The 23,317-nt window shown below is 40.2% G+C and overlaps 1 protein-coding gene across 18 annotated transcripts in view; it reads right to left on the bottom strand.

Annotated features, from left to right (window-relative positions):
- The window catches only part of nfasca (neurofascin homolog (chicken) a), a 144,165-nt gene that overhangs the window by 60,104 nt on the left and 60,744 nt on the right, over nt 1-23,317 (bottom strand). For 17 of the 18 annotated variants that reach the window (XM_051414907.1, XM_051414908.1, XM_051414916.1 and 14 more), the window contains 3 exons: nt 16,208-16,271; nt 6,984-7,155; nt 1,234-1,251 (listed from right to left, as the gene is read on the bottom strand). In XM_051414907.1, the coding sequence (XP_051270867.1) occupies nt 1,234-1,251; nt 6,984-7,074 (109 nt within the window). In that variant the 5' untranslated portion in view covers nt 7,075-7,155; nt 16,208-16,271. The remainder of the gene's footprint in view (nt 1-1,233; nt 1,252-6,983; nt 7,156-16,207; nt 16,272-23,317) is intronic. The other variant, XM_051414909.1, reaches the window with a different exon arrangement.

Raw genomic sequence — 23,317 nt, 5'->3', positions numbered from 1 at the left:
TAACCTAATAATAATACTAATAATTGCTTAGAGCTTTACTTTAAGTATAGTGTTCTTATAACTTAAATAAATCCAATGCTGTGTTAAGCTGATATCTGAAGGCAGATACTAATATGAGTTAAAACTGATCACTGAAAATGATCATTAACATTTAGGGTTGCAGCAGTATACCAACCATGGTATACTCTGGTATAAAGATTGACAGTTATCATACCATGTACATTTGCTCATGTAATAAATTGAATTCTACTGTTTTAGTGTTCAATACAAAATATAGGACATAATATTTTGTGAAATTATAATAAAGTAATATAATATAAATATAATAAACTCTTTACCTCATACATCAGTCCAAACCGGCCTTACATTCAGATAAAATAAATAACTAGAACTTAGTTTCCTCCCCAGCTGTGTTCAGTCTACTATGCATATTTAATGGCTCACTTAAGACGAACCCCTCAACGGTAAAGACACACCACGCGGCCAACATTTCTCTGCCCTTTTGCATTTCTAGCTCACTGACCCCTGCGGGGCTTTGAATCTGTACACAAGTGTACACACACACTCATACATACTGTACACACAACACGAGATAACAAGCACTTCAGAGCGCCAGCCGGCTGCTAGATTAAAGGAGGAGCTCGATGCTCTAAAAGAAAGCTATGTGACTAGACTAACCGAGAGGACAGAGATGAGAGAACAGCTCCCCTCTGAACTGAACCAGCTAATCTCATCCACTACTGAAAAAGGGCCATATTACATATATTCTTCATGTTGCTATGGCAACCATAAGAGTATTTTATAATATGCTAAAGCCAGGCTATGGGAGATAATTGGTATGGAAATTACTCCTCAACATAGCAGCTTATACTGCATCCTCCAAGACCCACATTCTTTAAACCACCTCTGAGTTAGGAATGCTATATTGCTTTATTTAATGCTGTTATGTGTTGTCTTTTTCTTACAATATGTTGGAAAATACTCACTGACAAATGTTGAATGTGTTCCCTAAATCAAACTGGTCAGCAAATGTTTCCTAAATCTATTGTACAAATGTGTTTTGCCTGTGCAGCAAGAGGAGAGACAATCTGTAAATACCAGTTGTTTAGTCCATAATGTGCACTCTTTTTCATGGTCAAATTAGTGCTACTGCAGCGCTATAAGCTACAAGCTGTGCAATGAGTTGATAGGAGAGGAACATTAGCAGTGACATGTTAAAAAAAAAACACTTACAGTCTTGCAGGATCTTTGCTGTTAGTCCAACGTATAGCCAACAAGAGACAGGGACAAGGATGGAGAAATTGTAATGTGATTGTTAATCATATTAGAGACAGATCAATATGTATAGTACTATGTTACAACTTTGCATTTATGTTATGTTATAGCTCAGTGGTTCCAAACTGTTGGGGTTCAACTTAAATGACATTAGCAAGGTTAGGGTTAGGGCTTTTATTTAGTTTGTCTGTCTTACTGGAGAGTAGCAGTGCTACCACCACTGACAGTATATATAATGGACAGAGCTTCAAGGTCTGTAAAGTCAAGCTGACATGGAAGTGTCTTAAACATACATTCTTTCTAATAGCCAGCAGGGGAGTGGCACCATGGGTTGCAAAAAGAAGTCTGATAGTATTGAGTCTTATGGAGAAATTAGGCTACTTCTGACCTATAAGCTCAGTAAACAGTTTCCTAATGAGTTTATAGTCTCAATCTCTAGTTTCAAGTCTTTTTCCACACAGCATGATGTTCATTTAGTAAATGATGGTCCCATTTACAGTAAAATAGACCATTAATTAAGCAAGTCATTCTCAGTGGGTCCGTCGACCACACGATAGGTTCCCACTCCTAAATCAAAATACTGCAGCTTTTTATAGTACCTCACTTGACTTCGACAGTCCATAGATGACTTTAGAGTAATATCAACAGCGTCATATTTTGAAGTGGAACACAAAAAGAAAAAACTGTATGAAAGCAGTGAAGTAGTAGCTTGGTTTGAAACCCAGCTTGAAAACCACTATTCTTTTTATCACTTGCTGTACTACTGCTGTACTGCAATTATTGTTTTAGTAGCTTTTAATTGCATTTAGTCTGAACAAGCCTAAATTAGATGTAACTGTGATTGCAATGCTTCTATTGTTTGTTTAATGTTGTTTTAACCCTTGGTTGTGTTCCCTTGCTGCAGTGGTTCCTATCTTGAGTTTTAAACCCCAGCTGTACTTTCAGTTATTTCAGCTGTCATAGTGTGGAATCAGATTGAAGAGGCAGCAAAAAGGTTTGTATTCAGTGACAGGCAGAACGGGTGGATGGAGATAATGTGGGTGTTAAGTTGGTCTGCAGTATGTGTGGACTGGGATCTGAACCCAAAGGCTACCAGTTAAGAACCACTGTTACAGCAATTGTTATAGAGCTTATGCAATAAAATGTCTAAATTAGTTGTTATACAAATGGCTATAGATTAAGACTATAGCATGAAACAGGGAAACGATGACTGAGGACTCACCTGTAAGGAGTTCCCGTACCGGCAAAGGATGTGCAGTGAGGAAGACAAAGATAACACACAGTGAGGCTTCAGATTGCACATCAAAGATGTTACACAGGGAATTTCAATTGCAAATAAGTGTAGTAACATTACTGCTTTAAAACAAAAGCACAAAAAAGATACAAGACTAATTAAAGCCGCAAGTGGCAATGAACAGGCCCTCACACTCCAATCAGATCAAAATTGCCACACAGTTTTAATTGTTACGGTGTTTACTGACCAAATTTGAAGTCAAGCTGATAAATTCCCTAGGAGATGTTTGTTAAAATACAAAGCAAAAAATCGCCAGAAATGACCACGAAATCCATAATGGCCAACTTCCTGTTGGGTTTGGAGTATGGCTCCAAGAGGCTTTTTTGCTTGTCTGAGCATGATACACATATGTACCAATTTTTGTACATGTCGGTCATACACGTCTTGGGGGCTGATTCGGAGGGGCGTGGCTTAGTCATGTTTTGTGCAATGTTTCGTGAGCTGTTGAGCATGGGAAAGCGCCAAAACCATTTGATTAAAGGTGTAGAAAAATAATAATGGCGAATTCCTACAATCCTAAAAAACTAGTGCTGATGAGTTTAGCCTTTTCTGGATGGACTGCTGCTTGCAAGGAGTCAGTTCCTTCTACTCAGTAGTAGTAGCAATAATCAGTTTAGTCCATTTATTCAGTGTGTCAGAAAATACTTTTAGTCATATGTTTGCGATAGACATGATTACAGTTGCTAATCTATTCTGTGGCCCGTCCTCGCCCAGGTCTCCCTGGCGGAAAGGACAAGCGATTGAACCCTCCTCTGTTCTTTAGACCTTCCGAAGGTTTCTTTCATTTTGGGGGGACGCTGAATGTTGTACAGATTGTAAAGCCCCCAGAGGCAAATTGGGATTTTGGGGTATATAAATAAAGTTTGACTTGATTTGACAACAGTATAACTCTATTTTATGTTTATCCAGTGATTTTGTAATGCATGGGGGTATGATTAGACTGGCTTTCATTGTTTTAAATTACAATCTGGAGTAAAGTGTTGACTGACAACAACAGCCTGATAAAAAGACAGGGATCTGATAATAAAGTGTGTAAGGTGATGTAATGTTTTTAGGTGACTGTAAGTGAGTTTGATGTAAAGCAACACTAATGAGATATTATTCAACTGGAGCACAATTTAATGAGATTTTAAAAGAACTACTGGACCTTTCTTAGACATAGACATTTTGCAGTCATATGGACTGATTTAAACCCCCTCCCCACTGACACACAGGAACACACACCCAGTGATGAAGCAACCATGTGTCAGGAGCATGACCTTGTGTTTGCGTGACAGTTACACATGAGCCTTAATATAGTGTTACACACACTTAATAAGTGTGTGCACATGTATGTGTGCTTACATTTATGCTGCTATTATGTGTGTGCATATGACGACTGTGTCTTGTCGGCTACGACTCCACAGACCTATTTACTAAATTTAAAAAGTATTCATCATATGAGAGATAGAGTGTGTGTGAGTGTGTGAACGTGTGTGTCCGTAGGGATGTGCAGAAAGCACTCAATCAATAAAGGTCAAGAGTGCAGTTCCCTGTGAAGCAGATAAGGAGACATAAGGAAAAGAGGGGGATGGGGCTTCTGTTCACTGAATGAAACCATAAACACAATGTGAAGCATGTGGTGCCTTAGTTAGCTCTGACAAAAAGCTACAAGGGAAGAGTCATTAGGGGTTTAACATGTCGTATAGCAGCAATTCAAAAATGTGATGACGTAAAAACTGAGAAATCTATTTAATCAACTAAATCTGGTCGGTACACCTACCAAAAGTACACTGGTGGCCTTTTTGATATACATTTAATGGCTAATTTGCAATTAAAAGACAAACATGAATACTGGTCTTTGGACTGTGTACATTGAGAGCTACTGAAATACCAAAATTAGGCCAAATAAGTAAAAAGTTGACCAGATTCTGTTTCTGCTGCTTGAAAATGTTCAAAACCAGTCTCTGTGATGAATTTTTGAAAAACGTTAGTCCACCCAAGTGTTGAACATTTGGTAAGGGGGATCTCTGCAAAATCTACATCAACAGATAGTAAGCTATTTACATCTGAAAGGTAGCTAATGTTAGCAAAATGCTAGCTAACTCATTTAAGGGTTTATGTGATTTTCATTTTGCTCCAAAGTCTAAAAGAACCACATAACAAGGAACAAAGGAATTATTCAACTTAAACACAGTGTGTTTGCACATTTGTCTGGAAAGGTTGTATTTATTCAGATTTTTACATGCAATATCATACATCGAATTATGCAGCAAACCCTATACGGTGTATCGGGACATTAAAATCCCTGCCTGTCGGTTCATCACAGTATGGTGAATACATTAAGGAGAGGTCACTGGGTTATAAGAGTATTATCCAAATGGTTTCTGTTAGGCAGGGTGTGTGCATGTGCACGTGTACCGGATCAATAGAGCATCATAAGTCCAGGGTTGAAAGGTCAGACTTATAAAAAAAACAGAGGGAGAGATGGTGCCATAGGGGGAAGACAAATAGAAGACAGAGCAGCTGACAGCTGACTGCTGGGAGTGTGTGTGTGTGTGTGCGTGTGGGTGCAGTTGTGTATGGAACATATAAGACAGGTGTCCTTGGGGCTCTCTCAGTATCAAATAATATTTCATTGTACAATAGTGAAACATTCATCTTAGCTGTGAAAAAAGAGTTTGTTTGTGTGTGTGTGTGTGTGTGTGTGTGTGTGTGTGTGTGTGTGTGTGTGTGTGTGTGTTAGCGAGGGTAAGAAAAAAAGAAAGAAAATGCATGACTTCTCCCTTTCTCCTTTGTGCTTTTGTTCCCAAATCCCTCAGGAATCCATTTAACAGCAGAATCCAGTTCTACTTGTCATAATGGAAAGGTATGAGAATGTGTGTGTGTGTGTGTGTGTGTGTGTGTGTGTGTGTGTGTGTGTGTGTGTGTGTGTGTGTTGGGAGTATATCTATATAATATATTAATGCGTGCATGTTAGAATCAATGAAGACCTATCATCTTTGAAGGGACTCACTATCACCCAGGGATTTAAAGCAGTCTATTCTCATGATAATCAAATGTTAATGTAATCCTCCTGACACACTCTTCTGGTTTCATATTTTACAAATGAATGCTAAAATGCCTTTAAACCTGTGCTTTAACTCACCGTTGAAGTTCCCCTGAATCATAAACTGCACTTCTATAGAGTTGGGGGACGTGAAAAAACAATGGGCATTTTTCCCACTTCACTGTAAGCTCACAATAGCACCAAAAACATGGCCTAATGGACCTTCTGCAAATGTGTTACTTGCGATAAGTTCTAAAATGATCTGCCCTTTACCAAAAGGCTAGAAGCAACGATTTTTAATTTGAAGAGGCGAACTAGCTCTGTGTCAGCAGTATACAGTTTAATGCAGGGATCTCAAACTGCTGGCCTGGGGGACATTTCTGGCCCTGCATCCCCCTACCTGATGTTATTTTTTTTCATATCAATTTAAATGACCCCTTCATATACAATTAAAATGGCAAAGGTAAAAGGTTCCCACAAATGCTGTGAACAACAACAATGAATTAGTGATGTGATGAAATAAAAATGTACATAAACTGTTGTTTGCTTTTTGTTTTGTTAAATATGATGTAAGGAAATGTTTTTGGAATGTGGTTTTTTGGAGTACTTGAACATGGCCCTCCTATCAGATGACAATACCAGCAGAGGCCCCAAGCCAATTTGAAAAGTTTGTGAGCTAAAAATAGCTAAACTAGACCAAAAACTAGATTTCCACTGTTATTCCATACATGACGATATTCCACATTTGATAAGATTCCTGAAAACAGCATATTCAGTTTAGATATTCCTAATTCCAATCACAATATATCACAATGTCAACCTTTTCAAGATGGTGGCTGAATGAATGAAAGAGGCAGGCTGTGTTTACGAGGAGGAAAACTTTGAGCCATTTTTCCTCTTTGTGTGAAAAGAGGATTTTTTCAAGCAGCTCCATCTGTTCCACTTTTACCACAGAGCAACATGAGGAAATACCTCTGTAGGATGTCCAGTACGTCATTAACAGTTTATCGGAGTATGCACAGCTGCATGGAAACAGGAATTTTAGTGGAAAATGTATTTTCATTACCCATGTAAACTGCTTAGTATGAATATTGTCTGAAAAACTGAAATATTTCGTGCTTGTAAAAGTAGTGAATGACAGAACATAGTAAATATCTAATAACACTGGTACTACCATCCTTATTTGTCCAAAGAGTTGTTTTCCAGACAGGAAGTCAATAGGATAGTAGCAATCCTAGCAGCACTGATCATCCAACCTATCTGAGCCGTTGATCTCAGCCATCTTCTTTTAACTTTTAACCAAATTAACTGACACAGCTTTTGCTATGGTTATTGTATCATCACCTACGGTAACATACTGTGTTCAATTATTGCTGAGTGACTTACGGTCTTGTGGAACTTCGATGGGTGCTGCTTCGCGCCATAGTAGCAGCATTAACACGAGAGCCAGGACCGCATGCCCGTCCTGCCCCAACATCTCTCCCCCTCCGATTGGCCGGCCTCGCCACTCACCTCTCCTGATTGGCTAGATGGTTCTCCTGACAGCCGCAGCGAGGACCTGTGAGCACAGACAGAGAGACAGATGGTTAGGATGAAGGCAGAGTAGTAGACCGTACAGTATATGTACAGTATAAACTGTTTGCATGTGAGGATGAGCGTGTAGCTGTGTATGTATTCTGGCACGAGAGAGAGAGAGAGAGAGAGAGAGAGAGTGTGTGTGTCTGTGTGTCGACTCTGGCCTACATTCACAGCTGAGTCTCTGTGTGGCTCCCTAGAGAGAGCAGCCTAGAAACAAAGCCAAGGAGAAGCTCTGTGGCACTGATTCTTAAAGTGGGATCAGGCTGCTTCACAGCAGCAGAAAGTGGAGTGGTTCTCAACCAACCATGGACAACACAATCCTGGCAAAACCTGCGATGCTGTTGCAGAAAAGCCAACCAAAAAAAAAGTACGCTTGGTTTGATGCCTCCTGTCTGACTTTAAACACTAAGAAATCAGAATCCCTTGATGTTAGAATCAAAGGCGAGCTCACTGAACAAGTAACAGAGAAAGTATTTAGGGATACTTTTTTCAGTTCAATTTTAAAAGGCTAAAATTCTCTCATTTGGCCAGCTTCTACTGGGTGAAATGATGTGACATTAAAATATTTCCATTTTTTTCTGTAGACCTCCTGGAACCCCTTAAAGGACCCCTGGGGGTACACAGGTTAAGAAGCACTAGTTTAAATGATCTGCCCATGTGGCACCCTACTAGCTCACCTGGGAGAGCTGGCGCACCATGTTCCAAAGCTAAGGCGTTTCTGCAGCAGCCATGGGTTTGACTTTGACCTGTGGCCCTTTGCTGCTTGTCATCCCTTCTCTCTCCCCCCTTTCCTGTCACTCTACATCTCTATCAATTAAAGACAATGAAAGCCCCTAACTATTACTCAAGCAGGAAAATCTTAAGTTGGGATAGCCCTGTGGGAAATACTTCTAATTTACCTCTTATCATCTCACAATGGAGACAAAGTCTCAAGACATTTTGCCTCACAGGTCTCATCTCTACGAAAATTAACAAACTGAATTTACTCATTTTAGATGTTCAATTCTTGGAGTCAATATTTTGTTTTCAAATGCAAAAGGAAACATGTAATTAAACAAAAGAAAATATTACCAAATGCAGTAAACATCAATGTTTTTCCATCATTTTGTCGAATACTTGATATTGTCATTTACTGATTTCAAGAGGATGGTGTTATATTTGTCTCAATATTACTTTATTTGCAGGAGACAATATGCATACTTTTCTACCCTCTACACTAAAATCTACTTCCTGCCACACAACCAGCCAGCACACATGCCAAAGATTTCTCATTTACTCCCCACCACCTCCACATGACAGCCAGGTCTGTGCACTGGCAACCATACCAGGACCACCTGCCCACTGTTAATCCCTGTCCCCCATGCTGCCATCCCCCACCAGGATCAATCCTTCACTCTGCTTCAGATCACACCAGAGCTCAAAGCTATGACAACCGGATAAATTAACAAAATATCAGGTGGGAGTGTGGGGGTGTATGTTTACCATAAGGCTGCCATTTCAAATCTCTAGAAAAATATAAAGGCAAAATGAGGGTGGGGACATAAATAACACACATTATTGTTGAGGTACTGAGGAGGACTTTTAGTGCACTAGAGCCAATCAGTCAACTCTTATTGCGTCAAATATATGAATAAAAGAAATTTGCCAATGCATTACCATATCCATATAGTGAAAACCAAGCAGATTATTTGATAAAGATATTTTGGGTTGGTGTCAACTATCTTTCTCGGCTTGTTTTTTTCTTTTGGGTACAGTGGATTTTTGCAAATGTCATTAGGAGCACTAGGAGGAGCCAAAGGAATTCAGGGGTTTTGCTGCTACAGACTTACTTTGTCTGTCGTGAACAGTGGCTTATGGTGACTACTGTTTGCAAACGTTACCAAACTTTAGATGAAGCTTTGTTTTAAAGAGTCTGTTTGCCCTCGTTTCCACTGCAATTTGGCCCTAAGTTTTAGCATTTACCATTTTTATTCTATTTTTGGCTTTTTAACATCTGGCCATAAAGATAAAATCTTTGCCTTCTAACTTAACTGGCTCATTTAAACATTTGTTCTGTTTCTGTTGATCAAGCTGTCCAGCAAAAGTTACAGCAGTTCCCTTAAAAAGGAGAAACAAAGACACCCTTATTGTACCATGATCAGCATGAAACATGTCGGCACTGTGGAGTTCGATTAGGATCATTCTTACAGCACTATTTCCTGATGATCATACAAACAGTTTTGCTCAAAAATGGATCCGAATTGTTAAAAACCACACAGTTTAGGATCAGCCTTTATCTCTTTAAACTGCAATAACAGACTGGTCTCACAACAGAGAGAAACAACAGCTTTTTGGCCTGAGGGCAGTAGTCAGATTTCACCCAAAAAACACCTACCACACACACACGCGCACGCACACACACACACACACACACACACACACACACACACACACACACACACACACACATATTTATGCATAAACCATCTGGTGGTATGTCAATTCAACACTATTCAACTAAATAGCTAATCTGCCCCTGGGGAGCTAATACCCCAGCATTGGCTGGCATGAGGTGCCAATCTCTCTCTCTCTCTCTCTGTCTCTCTCACACACACACCCACACACACACACACACACACACACACACACACACACACACACACACACACAACATGCATGGATGCAGATGCACAGGGAGGTACGGTCACACACACACACACACACACACACACATAAAAGCACATATATCTCTGTAGCTCAGTTGTAACCCAACCAGTATCACCCCATCTCTGTTAATTACTATAACACACATACACACACACACACACACACCCATACACACACCAGAGAGGAACAGAAGAGGGAAGGGATTAGGAAAAGAGCATGGCACACAGTCCAATATGAGTCTTAAGACAGAAATCTGCTTTGAATTGCCGATCTACTCCCACCATAAAAGTCAAGGAGAGAGAAAATCAAGATAAAGAGGAAAGTAGTAGAGAGACATGGACAGAGAAGAGAGAGAGTGGCAGTGAAAGCACTGAAATAGGTCAGGGTTTCTCTACACACTTCAGTGCATTATAAATGATAGCACACTAGTGACACGCTGAGACTGAGTGCATGTACATGTGAGTAAAACGGTCAGTGAACGCCAGATACTACATACTACTCATTACCTCACGTAGCAGTGGAAAGGAAAAGCTACACTGCAGGCTGCAAAAACCTGGGGCCCATTTTACAAACCTTATTCTTACAGTCACAAATGTTGTTGAATCAGTGGTCAAAGGGAGGAACTACTAACATTCTTCTAGCACGGAGCAATCAGGCACCTGGTTTGAGATGGACACAGGTCAACCATTTTTCTTTCACTATTAGATAGAAAACAACTGTCTGGATAAAGGACTTAAAGGTATTGCAGATGAGGTAATTTCAGATATATATAGTATCACCAAAATCTTTGAATCTCCTCACACTCCCACAAGGGGTGACTGCAATTTCTAATGTTATGTCATATATGAGTGGAACATAACATTGGAACCATGTTGTAAAAAATACATCCCGATTCAACAGCAATGTAGAACCTGACTATCATCTATTTGAGACTATGAAACTTGCGGTTTTGTATTAAATTAACATTTGGATAAAGCAAGGCTAAGGTCTAGACTGTAGATAACCACACCAAGTCGGTTTGGAAGTTGATATAATGCTAATGCTAGCTCAATATTGAATACTATACTTTTAGCTGTAGTGTCTCATTTGGACTTTTAACAGCTCTTCTCATTTTGTCATCATACCCAAAGGGTTCAAAGCACAGCTGTCAAGACTACAGCTGTTCCGATACAGGTATCAGTAGAGTCTAAAATGTGGAATCACGTATTGGTGAGTACATGTGTCTATGCACCGGTCCGATACCAAGCCATTTATTAGCCCTGAAACAGTACCGTGCTACTTCCCAGCATTGTCCAAGTTCAGGTATTTGGATTGGTATTGGGAAGGATAAAATGGCATTGTAACATCTCAAATTAAAAATAATAAAGCTGATTTCAAGCAATTTGCTGTGGATTTGAGGGGATTTGTGGGAGTTGTGGGACAGATGTGCAAATGTACATAGCAGGTGGGCCAAGGATTGTTGATTAACTGACTATGACAGACGTTTTAATTCTGAGGTTTATGCATTACACAGAGAAAGACGAGGTCAAGGTCCAAAGCTGGCAGCACACTTTCTGGCATAAAGGGCGTAAATATTGATTTACACACAGATCCATACGTAGATTGAGGCTGCCCCTTACAAGGAGTTTGCAATCTCCCCTCCTACTTATTGAACCCTATCGAATTTTTTGTTAGATTAGGTGATTATGGTGCCTCAGATTCCTGCCGTTACTTGGCCATGAGACATATCAGACTTGGCATCCAAAGCAATCACAAATTAATATATGATCAACTATTAAATTTACTGCCACCTATTTTGATTACCAATTATTCGCAGACATCTGAGGACGTCACTTTGGGCTTTGGGAAACACTGATCAACGTTTTTCACAATTTTCTGACATTTTATGGACAGAACTAATCAATTCATCATGAAAATGTTCAACAGATTTATCAAAATGAAACTAGTTGCATCCCTAAAGAAAAGGCAAACTCTTGCATCCTGCTCCTTCTTGAAAGGCATCCTAGAATCAGTAATAACTTACTATGGCAAACTACATACAATAAAATGACAATTTGTCATAATGTCTCTTTTCATTCCTGATACCCCATGTTTGATAAATGTGCCGTTATCGGGCTGATATCAGCCAGGCATTAGACCTCACGAGTAGGTGGATGGTGGAAGTGGCTCTCAACTCCAAGTGTACTGAAGGAGACGCATGGTTGTCTACACTTTCCTTAGGCCAAAGACCATGTACCGTAATATAAAATCAGTTTAAATTAGGATTGACACGTATTTTTACTCTGGCGCTAGCTGACATTGTTTCAAGGACCCAGTCACAGGGCAACAGCAGAACAACATTTTGTCCTGGCTTGGTCTCAGTCACGAAGAACTGCAGGGTAGGAATTATACCAGGGCCAATGCCGTTGATGCCCTGCCGTGTGGCCGTAATGCCCCTTCTAAAATGGACTAACCACACAGTCAGTTTGGCATTGCCCTGCTTTGAACTGGCCATCGTGCCCTTGAAGTTCCAGATTTTCCTCATTTAAAACTGCATTCTACATACCCAGCAAATAACCAAATGCATGTTTCCCAGTGTCTGTCATCACGCTGGACATGGTAAATGGACTGTATATATATAGCACCTCGTCTTCCAACCACTTAAAGCACTGTACACAACATGCCACATTCATTGTGATGACAACAAAGGCCATCACAAACAGAAAGTAACGGACTCACATACATTCAGGAGCTGGGGATTAACTGCCAACCTTCTGATGAGTGGATGACCCACTCTACCACCTGAGCCATAGCCACCAGTACATCAACAGTAGCGCAATTTCTCCCACAGATATTTTTAGAACCACAGATGGTTCAGAAAGTTGATGTTGTGAGGAACTTTGATGTAACGTTAACAGAAGGGTAATTATGTTACTTGAGTTCTGCATTCTAAACCTTACTAAGATATGTAAGCATTATCAGTAAAATGTATTTAAAAGTATGAAAAATAAAATGGGTCATTGTGCAGTACAATCATCACTGGTAGTTTTTTACTATTATATATGAGGTTTTTGTATTAATATTACTGCTCCATTAATAAGTATGTTGCATTTTCCTGCTGTAGGTGTTTAGGATTGAGCTAATTTTTTTATATATGCTATTGGGTAGTTTTGGCCTTGGTGCCCTAATAAATTTGGATTTATCAAAGCCAAAAGTGGCCTTGTCTGGAACTGGTGCAGCCCTGGTTATGGCAGCAGCTCAGAGAAATGAAGAGTCAGTGTGTACGGTTTTACAGGGTAGTCTGGGGGACACAAACATTCATGCACAAGTCCTACACCAAACTGGCAGGTTTGGTTTGCTATTGTGTGGTGCTCCACTGGAAGATGCTTGACATTTCTAGTTGACCATAGTTTGGTTTACACATCCTGAGACACACAAACACACACACACAAACACAACCAGGTCAGAGTTACCTTAGTTTAGCCTTAACCCCACAACTTGAGGCACACATTATCATCACACACACAAACACACGCTGAGTACTTCTCCTAACATCACATTAATGGGTGCGTCATAGAAGCCATTATTCCATCCAGCCTGCTACAGGCTCCAACAGAAGGTTCTATTTCTAAAATGAACATGTTAATTTGCATTACATGAATACAGTATTGTGTATCAGTAGGCACTGCTTAGTGACCTTCCATGAGTTATGCCAGAAGCATGCTCAGAGTGGAAATCATGACACAGAAAGATAAAAATGTTAACCTACTTCTGGAAACCGCAAGGAATTAGCATAAATTTGCTAAATGAGACTGAAGAAATTCAATATTATATGACTTCTTCCATTATTTACGATAAGATGGTGATTTCTATAAGACCTCTGTAATTACATATATTTTTATCATAAACAATTTAGTACAGTAGAAGTCTTGGAGTGAATTACATTTCTCAGTCTTGCCAGACCAAATGTAGAATGTATCAATTTATCTCGGACTCATTTTCTTCTCATAGCCCTCACAGGTTTTATATTTCTTAAGAGTGGCTAGTTAAAATGCACGAGCTACAAAATTCCTCTTCGTCAAATGAGATGGGAAGGCAAGCATGATTAGCATGACTGAGGCTTGATTATTACAGCTTTAAACACAAGGCCTAATCAGCTGTGGAAGGTTTTCCTTTTGGCCGCATTTTAGGATTATTTTCCTGGTTTCAGAAACTTGCAAGGAATTAAGCATTTATCACTGGTTAGATTTGGACAACATGGATCTGCTCTTCGAGGGAGCTCTTTTACAGTATATCACATACTGCAGACATTACAGTACAAACCAAAAAAGTAGAATTTCTTCAACACAGCTGTACAGATGGGTCATTTATTGTCTTATCTTTTCATTTAACCATGGGCAAATACACATTCAGCACATTGTTGTGCTTCCTCTTTGTTCATGCAAAGAGAGCATTCATATTCAATTATGCCCATCCCTAACCGAGTACACACAGTCACAAAGTCTTTGTACCAACCGCCACTATTCCATTGTTCCCAGCACTGGGAGATTCTATTAGAGTCATTTTGGATGTTGCTGAGTGTTAATGGTGCTCTTCTGGGACAAACACGGTGGGGACAGGACTGAGGAGGTAAAATGGCACTGTTATTCATGTAGATTTTGAGTGTGCATTTCAGTGTGTATATGTAGTGTGTAAACATGTCCCCCAAAACAGAAAAATCCCTAATTTCACACTTGAGTCCCATTTAATGATTTTGTGGGTAATTGTGTGTGTAGAGTACATATGAACTCTAATGCTCATGCTTAAAACGCTGTATCTTTGAGTGTGCAGATCCTCATCCTTGTTCTGCTGTTTATTAGGTAACCTCCAGCTTTGGTAATTCTGTGTCATGAATGCAGCTTTCAACTCTCAACAACAGTAAACGTGATACATCAGAGAGGAAAAAAAGCATACTTTTCCATTGGTAATGCGAAAGGAGTCAATTGGTGTTTTTTAGTGGCTTTACCCTACGTTTAAAAAACCTGCATACATACATACATACATACATAAATACATGTTCTAATTTTGTTGTAAAAGGGTATTTTATAAAATGTCAACACAGAGGCTCTATAGACATCCACAAAATCAGCAGTCTTCACGCAGATGATTATGATTATTAGATGATTATTCCTACAGTACAGGGCTATTAGCTTTGCACAGAAATAGTTGGTAGAAATGTCCTTCAGAGTACTTTTTACTTTCATACTTTAAGGTACATTTTGGAGCCTGTAGTTTTCAGTTTTACTTTAGTAAAGAAGCTGAAACCGTACTTTTACTTTTACCAGAGTTTTTTTAAATATATTATATATTTTTGTATGTACTACTTGAGTAAAGACTGCTGGTACTTTTGCCAGCCACCTCTGGTCAGTATAATTGGCACAATGAATAGTTCTTTAGTGGTATTGATTTAAAGCCAAGATTCCCACTGTTAGCTACACCATTTTTGGTTTTCTCTCTATATCTGTTATGAAGCATTCACGTGCTGGTGGGAAATTTTGATTGTGGAACTGAGGGCTGCAGTGTTTTTTCAGAAAATCATTCATGGAGGATAACAGTGAACAGTAAACTAGCTGAAGGTTGCAAATTTCAACAAAAGTGTTAGTGGAGGGACTCATAATTAACAATGAATCTATATTTTCTTCACCTTTTTTCTCCACTGCTTAATGAATTCTACAATGCATGTATTACCTTACCCACTCCTCCTACATTATATATCCACTGCATATGCAGTGAATGTAGGTCATACAAATGTGGAAAAGGTAGGCGGATAAGAAATGATTTGGGGTGGATTTTTTGAATCCCTCTTAGAGTTCTTTTTTTACAACCAAAATGTCTCTATACTGAATATTTCCAGAAGGCAATCATAGTCTGTAAAGATTCAAATTATTTTCCCTCTTGCTGAAAATGCTTGTTCTAAATCCAAACCCTGCACATTTCTCCTGACAAATCTTTTTTTTTAGCTCTTTGAGAAAGCTGGAGGCATTAACACATTATAACTGCCCCCTCAACTATTTTTTTGACCTCCATATATACCCTCAGCACAGCATCACCAATTCTGTTCTACAAACACCCCAAAAATAGCCCTCCACCCATCACACACAATTACCTTCAGCAACACAACATACACACATAAATAAATAGTGTAGGTACAAGAAAGCCAGCAGTCAAAGTAGATCACAAACTAGCAACACACTATTTCACCAAACATTAGCATCAGATAAAGCCTCTTCTAACTTGTAATACAAAAAAGAATTGTCTTAATGTAAATAATCAACTGGGGAAGTTCAGTGGTGATATCTATTAGTTAAATTTGTACACTATTCACCTGTAGTGTCTCTGTAGTGTCTCTAACAGAAAGACTGACTTACGTTCAATGATGCTGACACTTAACTGCTGGATGACCACCCACTCTGTCGTGACCACTTAGAAGACCTGATGAGACAAACAGAAAAAATTAACAATATTATAACCTCTTCAATCCTGTTGTGCAAACAAATAACATACAGTTTATCAATCAGATTAAAGTCAAAGCTCCACAGATGAATGAGTGTCTGCTATTATATTATAATAAGCAATATCTGTGATCATACTGAATCAGAGGGTATGGGTCACTCTGCCTGGCCCCCCTGACAGGCAATGATGTAATACTGATTAGATCTACAGCTACACAAGCTCAAGTTTTTGTGCGGAGAGAGACTGTTTGCAATAATATAAGTCTGAAGAGAAGACTGCTCATTAGTCTTTGCCAGTCTGAGCGCAGGAAGAAGTGGAAGATACAGTACAGCAGACAGCACACATACACACATACACACACACACACACACACACACACACACACACACACACACACACACGCCTCAGGACTGTCTGCAGCAGTGTTGTTTCTTCAACTGTGTGTTTTCGCTTTCAAAGAGCACGTCTGTACGCCAGCTGCTGCCCTTAGGATCGCAGGCTGCTCTTTCCCGCTTTCTTTTTGTCCGTCTTGTCCGTGTTGCTGCTGCTGCACACACTCACACAGAAACACACACCAACATACAGTCTGCCTGGAGGTCTGTGGAAAAGCCTCTGTGGGAATATAAAACACACACTCTAGTACAGTTTGTGCTACAGTGACAAAAATGTTTCAGTCAATACAGTAAAACCGTCAGTTACTGTGCAAACTGTACCTTTACACACACACACACACACACACACACACACACACACACACACACATACACACACACACTCAGCTGCAACAAAATTATACAAGTCCATTTCCAGCTAGGGCTGCTTCTAATGATCCTTTTCACAATTAATTGATGAGCTGTTTGTTCCCAAAAATGTCAGAGTCAGATATTGAGTCATATGGAGAAACACTATTTATTAGCTCAGTAAACAGTTTCCTAATGGGTTTATGGTCTCAATCTCTAGTTTCAGTCTTCTTCCATACAGCATGATGTTCATTTAGTAAATGATGGTCCCATTTACAGTAAAATAGACCATAAAGCAGGGTATGATTTAGGGCGGGGCTACCTTGTGATTGTCAGTGAGTCTGTCCAGTTCAACGCACCAAACTCAGATCAAACTGTCAAACTAGGCAGTGCTGATCAGACATGGATCCAGATTCTGTTACTGTGTTGACTATTTCTAGTGTCCTGGTTTCTGTTTCGGGTCTTGGTGGGGCACAGAGACATCTGCCTACTCAGTTATTTTCAGGCTAGTAGTGCTGCTAAGCTTCTGTCTGATTTGGTTACATTTCTCAGCAACTATGTTTTCTCAGGCTAACACAAGTACACTGACTATGACAAGATGTTACTGAACAAGATGTTATGAGAATGTTCGCTGCGTGTATCCACTGGGGGTTATTTTGGGTCTATCTCATAAAACCTAATGTAATGAAGTGTGATGTGGTATGGGCTACACAGCAAATCAATAATTCAGAGTATGAGTTTCTTTTGTTGGGATTACTAAAATTTGCTGTTAAATTTGTCATTTGTATGTAAATGCATCTATCAATGTAGTTAGTTGCGTTATGAAAAGTATATTGGTGGTGGTTAAACACAAGCATTAAAATATCACTGTTCATAAGCTTTACGTCATCTTTAACTTGAGCTGATGACTAAAGAGTTCATCAAATATATGTTTGAGCAGTACAACCCTCTCTGATGACAGTATGGCACATATTGAGCATCTAGGGGAGAAATGTTTAACTGGGTTAAGTGCATTGCCAAAGGGCGCAGTGGTAGTATGCCCTACTTGAGGAGACTGTATGTGAATAAGGCTGCAGTGCTGTGTAATAATACTGACATGCTCCTGGACATCTTGTTCAGCAGCACCACCGTCTACTGAAGTTCTCACCCTGACCCAACTTCACCCTTACAACCTGAAAATGTATGTTTAGGCTGACTGGTTTAAGGTGAGGGTTGATTGTGAGGTTACTGACAATTAATTAGAGGAAGGACTGGGTAAGGCATGCAGTGGTTACGGTTAAAATTGCAATCCCCATTTACACCCTCAGCATAGTCCATGTTCTGTTTGTGGCCTGTGTACTTACGTTTGCAACCTTCAGGTAAGTAATGTCCAACGTCCTGAAACCAGTGTGTATGTGTGTATGAATCTGACTGGATGTGTTAGAGGGTTAAAAGAGTTCTCTGACATTTTGCTGTGTTACCCACAATCACACATTTATAGTAAAGACTTCACTGAATGTGTGAAGTGAATAAAGAAACGACTGATGTTGTTGATGCTCTTAATCAAACACACCACAGTGTAGCTCTCTCTGACCTGCTTTCAACAGCCTCATGGGACAATGAGGAGTGTGTGTGTGTGTGTGTGTGTGTGTCAGTGTGGCCACTTTGATGTCCAGTCTATCACCTGCTATTCCCTGCTGATCTATAACAGGTCTAGTACTCACCAATTCACTAATGACTGTGTGTGTGTGCATTATGTTCACGTCCATACATGCATATTACATCCCACCTGACAAAATCCTATTTACCCTCTGGCTATGGCTTTTGAACACAGTCCATTATTGTGCCCCCCGCGCGCACACACACACACACACACACACACACACACACACACACACACACACACACACACTGAGGGGTCATGGTAATAAATGGCTCTTATACACACTAGAAGGTCACAGGTCCCATGCTAAAGAGGAAATGTCTATGACATCACTTCCTTGGTATAGATGATCTTTAGAGGGGTTGCCATGACAACCACTCTCAGCAGCTGATGGGATAATTGGGGAAAGTGTGGGAGGTGTTGGGTTCATGTTTGTGTGTAATGCCACAATATGTACTAACTGTTCATCCAGACTCAGTAAAGCTTACTACAGACTATTTACTGCAGAAACTATAAACTCACTTCTGCTGGGTATTCCATCAACCCATCATGGTAATATTTTGTGATAACGTATACAGAAACATTATCTTTGTGTGGTAATGTTATTGAAAGCATGAACTCTGACTTGTGGTGCATTTATGTGTGAGGGGCCAAGAAATCTGAAATATGAGAGTGTACTGCTGAACAGCTCTGGTAATGAGGGCAAATCAAATCACACAATAAGCAAATATTATGACCAATATAATTCCCGGGTTCCTAGAAGGTCTTTATTGTCCCTAAAGTCAAAATGCTTGACTCGATCCATTAAGAAAGACCTTGACATATAGTTGAAAGCTCAGGAAACGGCTAGGTAACCTTGGATTAAAATAAAATTCTGTTTATTTCAAAGGTCTAAAATAAATTGTCATACGCTGTCTGAATGTTGTTACTGAAGCCTTTCCCTCCTGAAACAAATAAAAGTCTGTGTGTCACACTTTTTGTAATTTACTGGCATAATAATGGTACAAAACATTAATATAAACCATTAAATTACACGAATCAAACCCGAATCAGACATGGTTTAGTTCCATTCAGTATTGCAGAACCCTTGCACTGAACACCTATAGACATTATGTATGCATGTGTGTGAAATGAACCCTCCTTTCCTCTGCAAAGTCCTGCACAATTAACCCTCAGCCCCCCTATGGAAGCAGAGCAGAGACAAAACAAAGCGGTGTCAGATTGCAAACACAGCCCTGTGCACAAGCACCTCCTCCGGGGAAGGTAAGATGGAGGAAACTCGGATGGAGGGGGGTGGGGGTGCGTGGTGAAGGCACGGTTGCCAGGCGATAAAAGTGTATATGTGGATGTCACGCGTGGCAGGAGCTGTAGCTCGATGTTGCAGAATGACCTACTTTTAATCGAAAGGGAGAGAAAGAGCGAATGGAAAGAGAGAGTGGGAGAGGAGACAAAGTGGGGATGCAGCAGGAACACGAGCAGGTTCACTGGTTTAATTTTATACAGAGTCAGACAGGAAAAGAGCAGAGAGAGAGAGAGAGAGAGAGAGAGAGAGAGAGAGAGAGAGAGAGAGAGAGAGAGAGATGAAAGAATGAAAAAGTGGATGGAGTGGAATCTGTAAAAAGAAGAGAAGTGGATGCTAAGGTGATTGACTGGTCAAATACGTGTGTGTGTGTGTGTGTGTGTGTGTGTGTGTGTGTGTGTGTGTGTGTGTGTGTGTGTGTGTGTGTGTGTGAGTGTTTTTCCAGCCCTGAGGGGAAGCACCCTGCAGCTCAATTCCAGATAAGTCAATCCCAGAGCTCCTGGAGTGATGTGAGCTGAAGCACTTCCTGTGTCCACACAGTGTCTTTTATGAGGCTTCTTAATAAATGATGACTGCCACCTGCAGCACTGGGAATACCTGGAAGACTTGTTTAACTGAACTGGCCAGGCAGATACGTTTGGACTGAAGCTGATAATTTGTGCTTTTAATCAAACGATGTTGATGACAAAAAATAAAGCATTCCATATAGTCAGTGTTTCCTACAGTAAAAAAAAAAAGAAAGTGTAACCGGATGTCTCATATTTATTACTGCTAACTTGACCGTGGAGCCCTGCACGTCCAGATATAATGCTAGAGGGATACCTACAGCATCATATTTTAAAGCAGAGAACCACTAACTAAAAAGCAGTATGCTACATCTTATATCCACAAAAGACTGACACTATAACCACTGCAATGATAAATATCAAATCAGTTAAACTGCTAACTGGCATCTATCATATCAGATGCCAGTTTTTAATAAAAGAGCAATATCAGCCACACAGCCTGTATCAGACCCATCCCAAATCAGCAATATGTATTCCCATGATGCTAACCTGGTGGCCGAGTCCACAATAGGATTATACATTCATACACAAAACCACCTCACACAAGAAAAAACAAGCAGAGCAGACAACAGGACCACATCCTGCCAAGTCATCTGAATCCTCTGCAGTTCTTCCAGAACTGTGACCGTCAGCTCACACTGTCTGAACAAGAAATACAAGAGGCGGGAGGGGACCCCAATCAGTTTGTTACCCTCTGTCAGTTTCTACCCATCACATCCACAGACAGGATGGAGGCTGGCAGACAGATAGGGAGGCTGGAGGAAGAGAGACCAGAGGGAAAGAGGTTAAAGATGTAGACAGCAGGAGATCAGCAGATAAGAGCAGGGAATGGAAAAACAACAGAGACAGAGAATATTGTTCGAGAGGAGAGGAAGAGGAGAGCTGAAGTGAAATGATTTATTACAGTAGTCGAATTTCACTGAATCAACAATTAAAGGTCATCTACCAGGGGGTGCTAATATGAGGTTTCTATGGGAACTGAGGGAAGGTGATTAGATTAGAGTAACAAATCACTTCCTTAAGCTAATTACTTTAAAAAGTACTTCTTATTAATGTCAGGTCAAAGTTTTATTTTTACAGCTCCACTATGTTTAATGTGTTTTATTGTACTGTTAACTCTCTTATTGTATTTTGGGTATTTCATTCGATTTTATTCTCTGTACTTTTATTTGCTTGCAGATATTAAAGCTATAATCTGTAACATCTCCACAATAAAATATCTATAAACTCTAGCTCTATGTTCTGTATGTAGTTGAGTTGTGTACTTCCATTATCCTAAATGTTTCCAACAATGTTCAAACTCAGAGAAATCTGTCATTGTATTCAGGTAACGGTGCATTTTACCGGTTGCCTGTCGATGGCGTCATAACCCCTTTGTGCCTGTGTCAGTGTTGTGGTTGTCTGCCAGAAGCTGTCATACATTGACTGTTTATTCAGTCTGAGGCCACATTGTTACCATCCACTGTTTAGATCTTGGTGCTTTTTAACTCTAGATTTGAACCAGATGAAGGATTTTAGTCATCAGACGTCTGGATCTTAAGTTATCAGAGAAACAAGCTGAGCTAACGTTAGCAGCAGCTCGGCTCGCAGCCCCCCGTGGATGTCCTTTGTCTGTCCAACAGTGTGGGAGAAGCAGTGATTTTTAAGGTGGAACTGCAGCGGGTCTGTTTGTTTTGCAGAAGAGGAGACCTCTGTGGATCATTGGGCTCCCAGTAGAAACCTCCTGAACCATGAACACTGAAGGAATCCTAACCGGGAGACGCTGACTGCAATGACACCAATGGTGGTGAAGACAACAACTCCCATGATCCCACACTGCTTCACCATGTCATCAAAGTTCATCTTCTGTTATTGTTTTGATGTGAGAGACCCTCCACTTTATTTATTTTCTTAGCCTATATTGTATATTCAACTTCCACTGACTCCTGTGGTGTTCCCCTCTCCAACCCCTCCAGTACAGGTTTACCTCTATAGTTTGGCCAATACTTGACTTCGCCCAATGAACTGGTATCAATGATTTTCCACTGTGTACATCCCAATAAAAAGCAGTGGCCGCGTGGCGTCCTGGCAGAGTTCAGTGTTAACAAAGAACCCTCGTCCTCCCTCCTTCATCTAAAATATTGAAGACCTCCAGCTGAAATTCAAATCACACTAAAGATGTCCCCTCTCACCTTTGTCACGACATCACATATTCATGACATACAAAGAGGCCATTTAGTGATTCCCTCCAGGCACACTGTTCACAGTCAAAAACCACACCCACCCACTGGGAGCTGGCAGCCACCCAAATTATCTTCACCGGCACTATAAAATGCTTTCCAATATAAAAACAAAAATGGAAAGGACCATGTTAAGTCTACCACTCCGTACTGATTTATACATGTTTGAACCATTTGGATATATATTGTTGTAAACAATAAGTCATATGTCTGTGATATTTAAATGTGACCATTAGCTTTTTCAATATCAAATAATGCTCTTTATATTTTAAAGCTTCAAATGTACACAGCCAGGCCACAGACAGCACTGCTGGTGAGTCAGTGAGCATGCAGTGGAGCAGATGAGAGGGCTGCAGCCGGTTGGAGGTTAAATAAATGTTAGGTCGGCTCTAAGGGCTCAGCCAGAGGCTTATGACAGGACTGCTGCAGCTCTGCTCCGCTGGAAAAGGCTTATTAAGGCTGAATCCTCACTGCGGCCTGCCTCCCTGCCTACCTATGTGTGCTTGTGTGTGTGTGTGTGTGTGTGTGTGTGCTCCATACTTGATGAGCAGTGAATGT

The sequence above is a fragment of the Dicentrarchus labrax genome, unplaced genomic scaffold, assembly GCF_905237075.1.
Source record: "Dicentrarchus labrax unplaced genomic scaffold, dlabrax2021, whole genome shotgun sequence".
NCBI classification, from domain to species: Eukaryota; Metazoa; Chordata; class Actinopteri; family Moronidae; genus Dicentrarchus; species Dicentrarchus labrax.
Note: the sequence above shows the minus strand (reverse complement) of the source record. Positions and strands in the feature narration are given on the sequence as shown.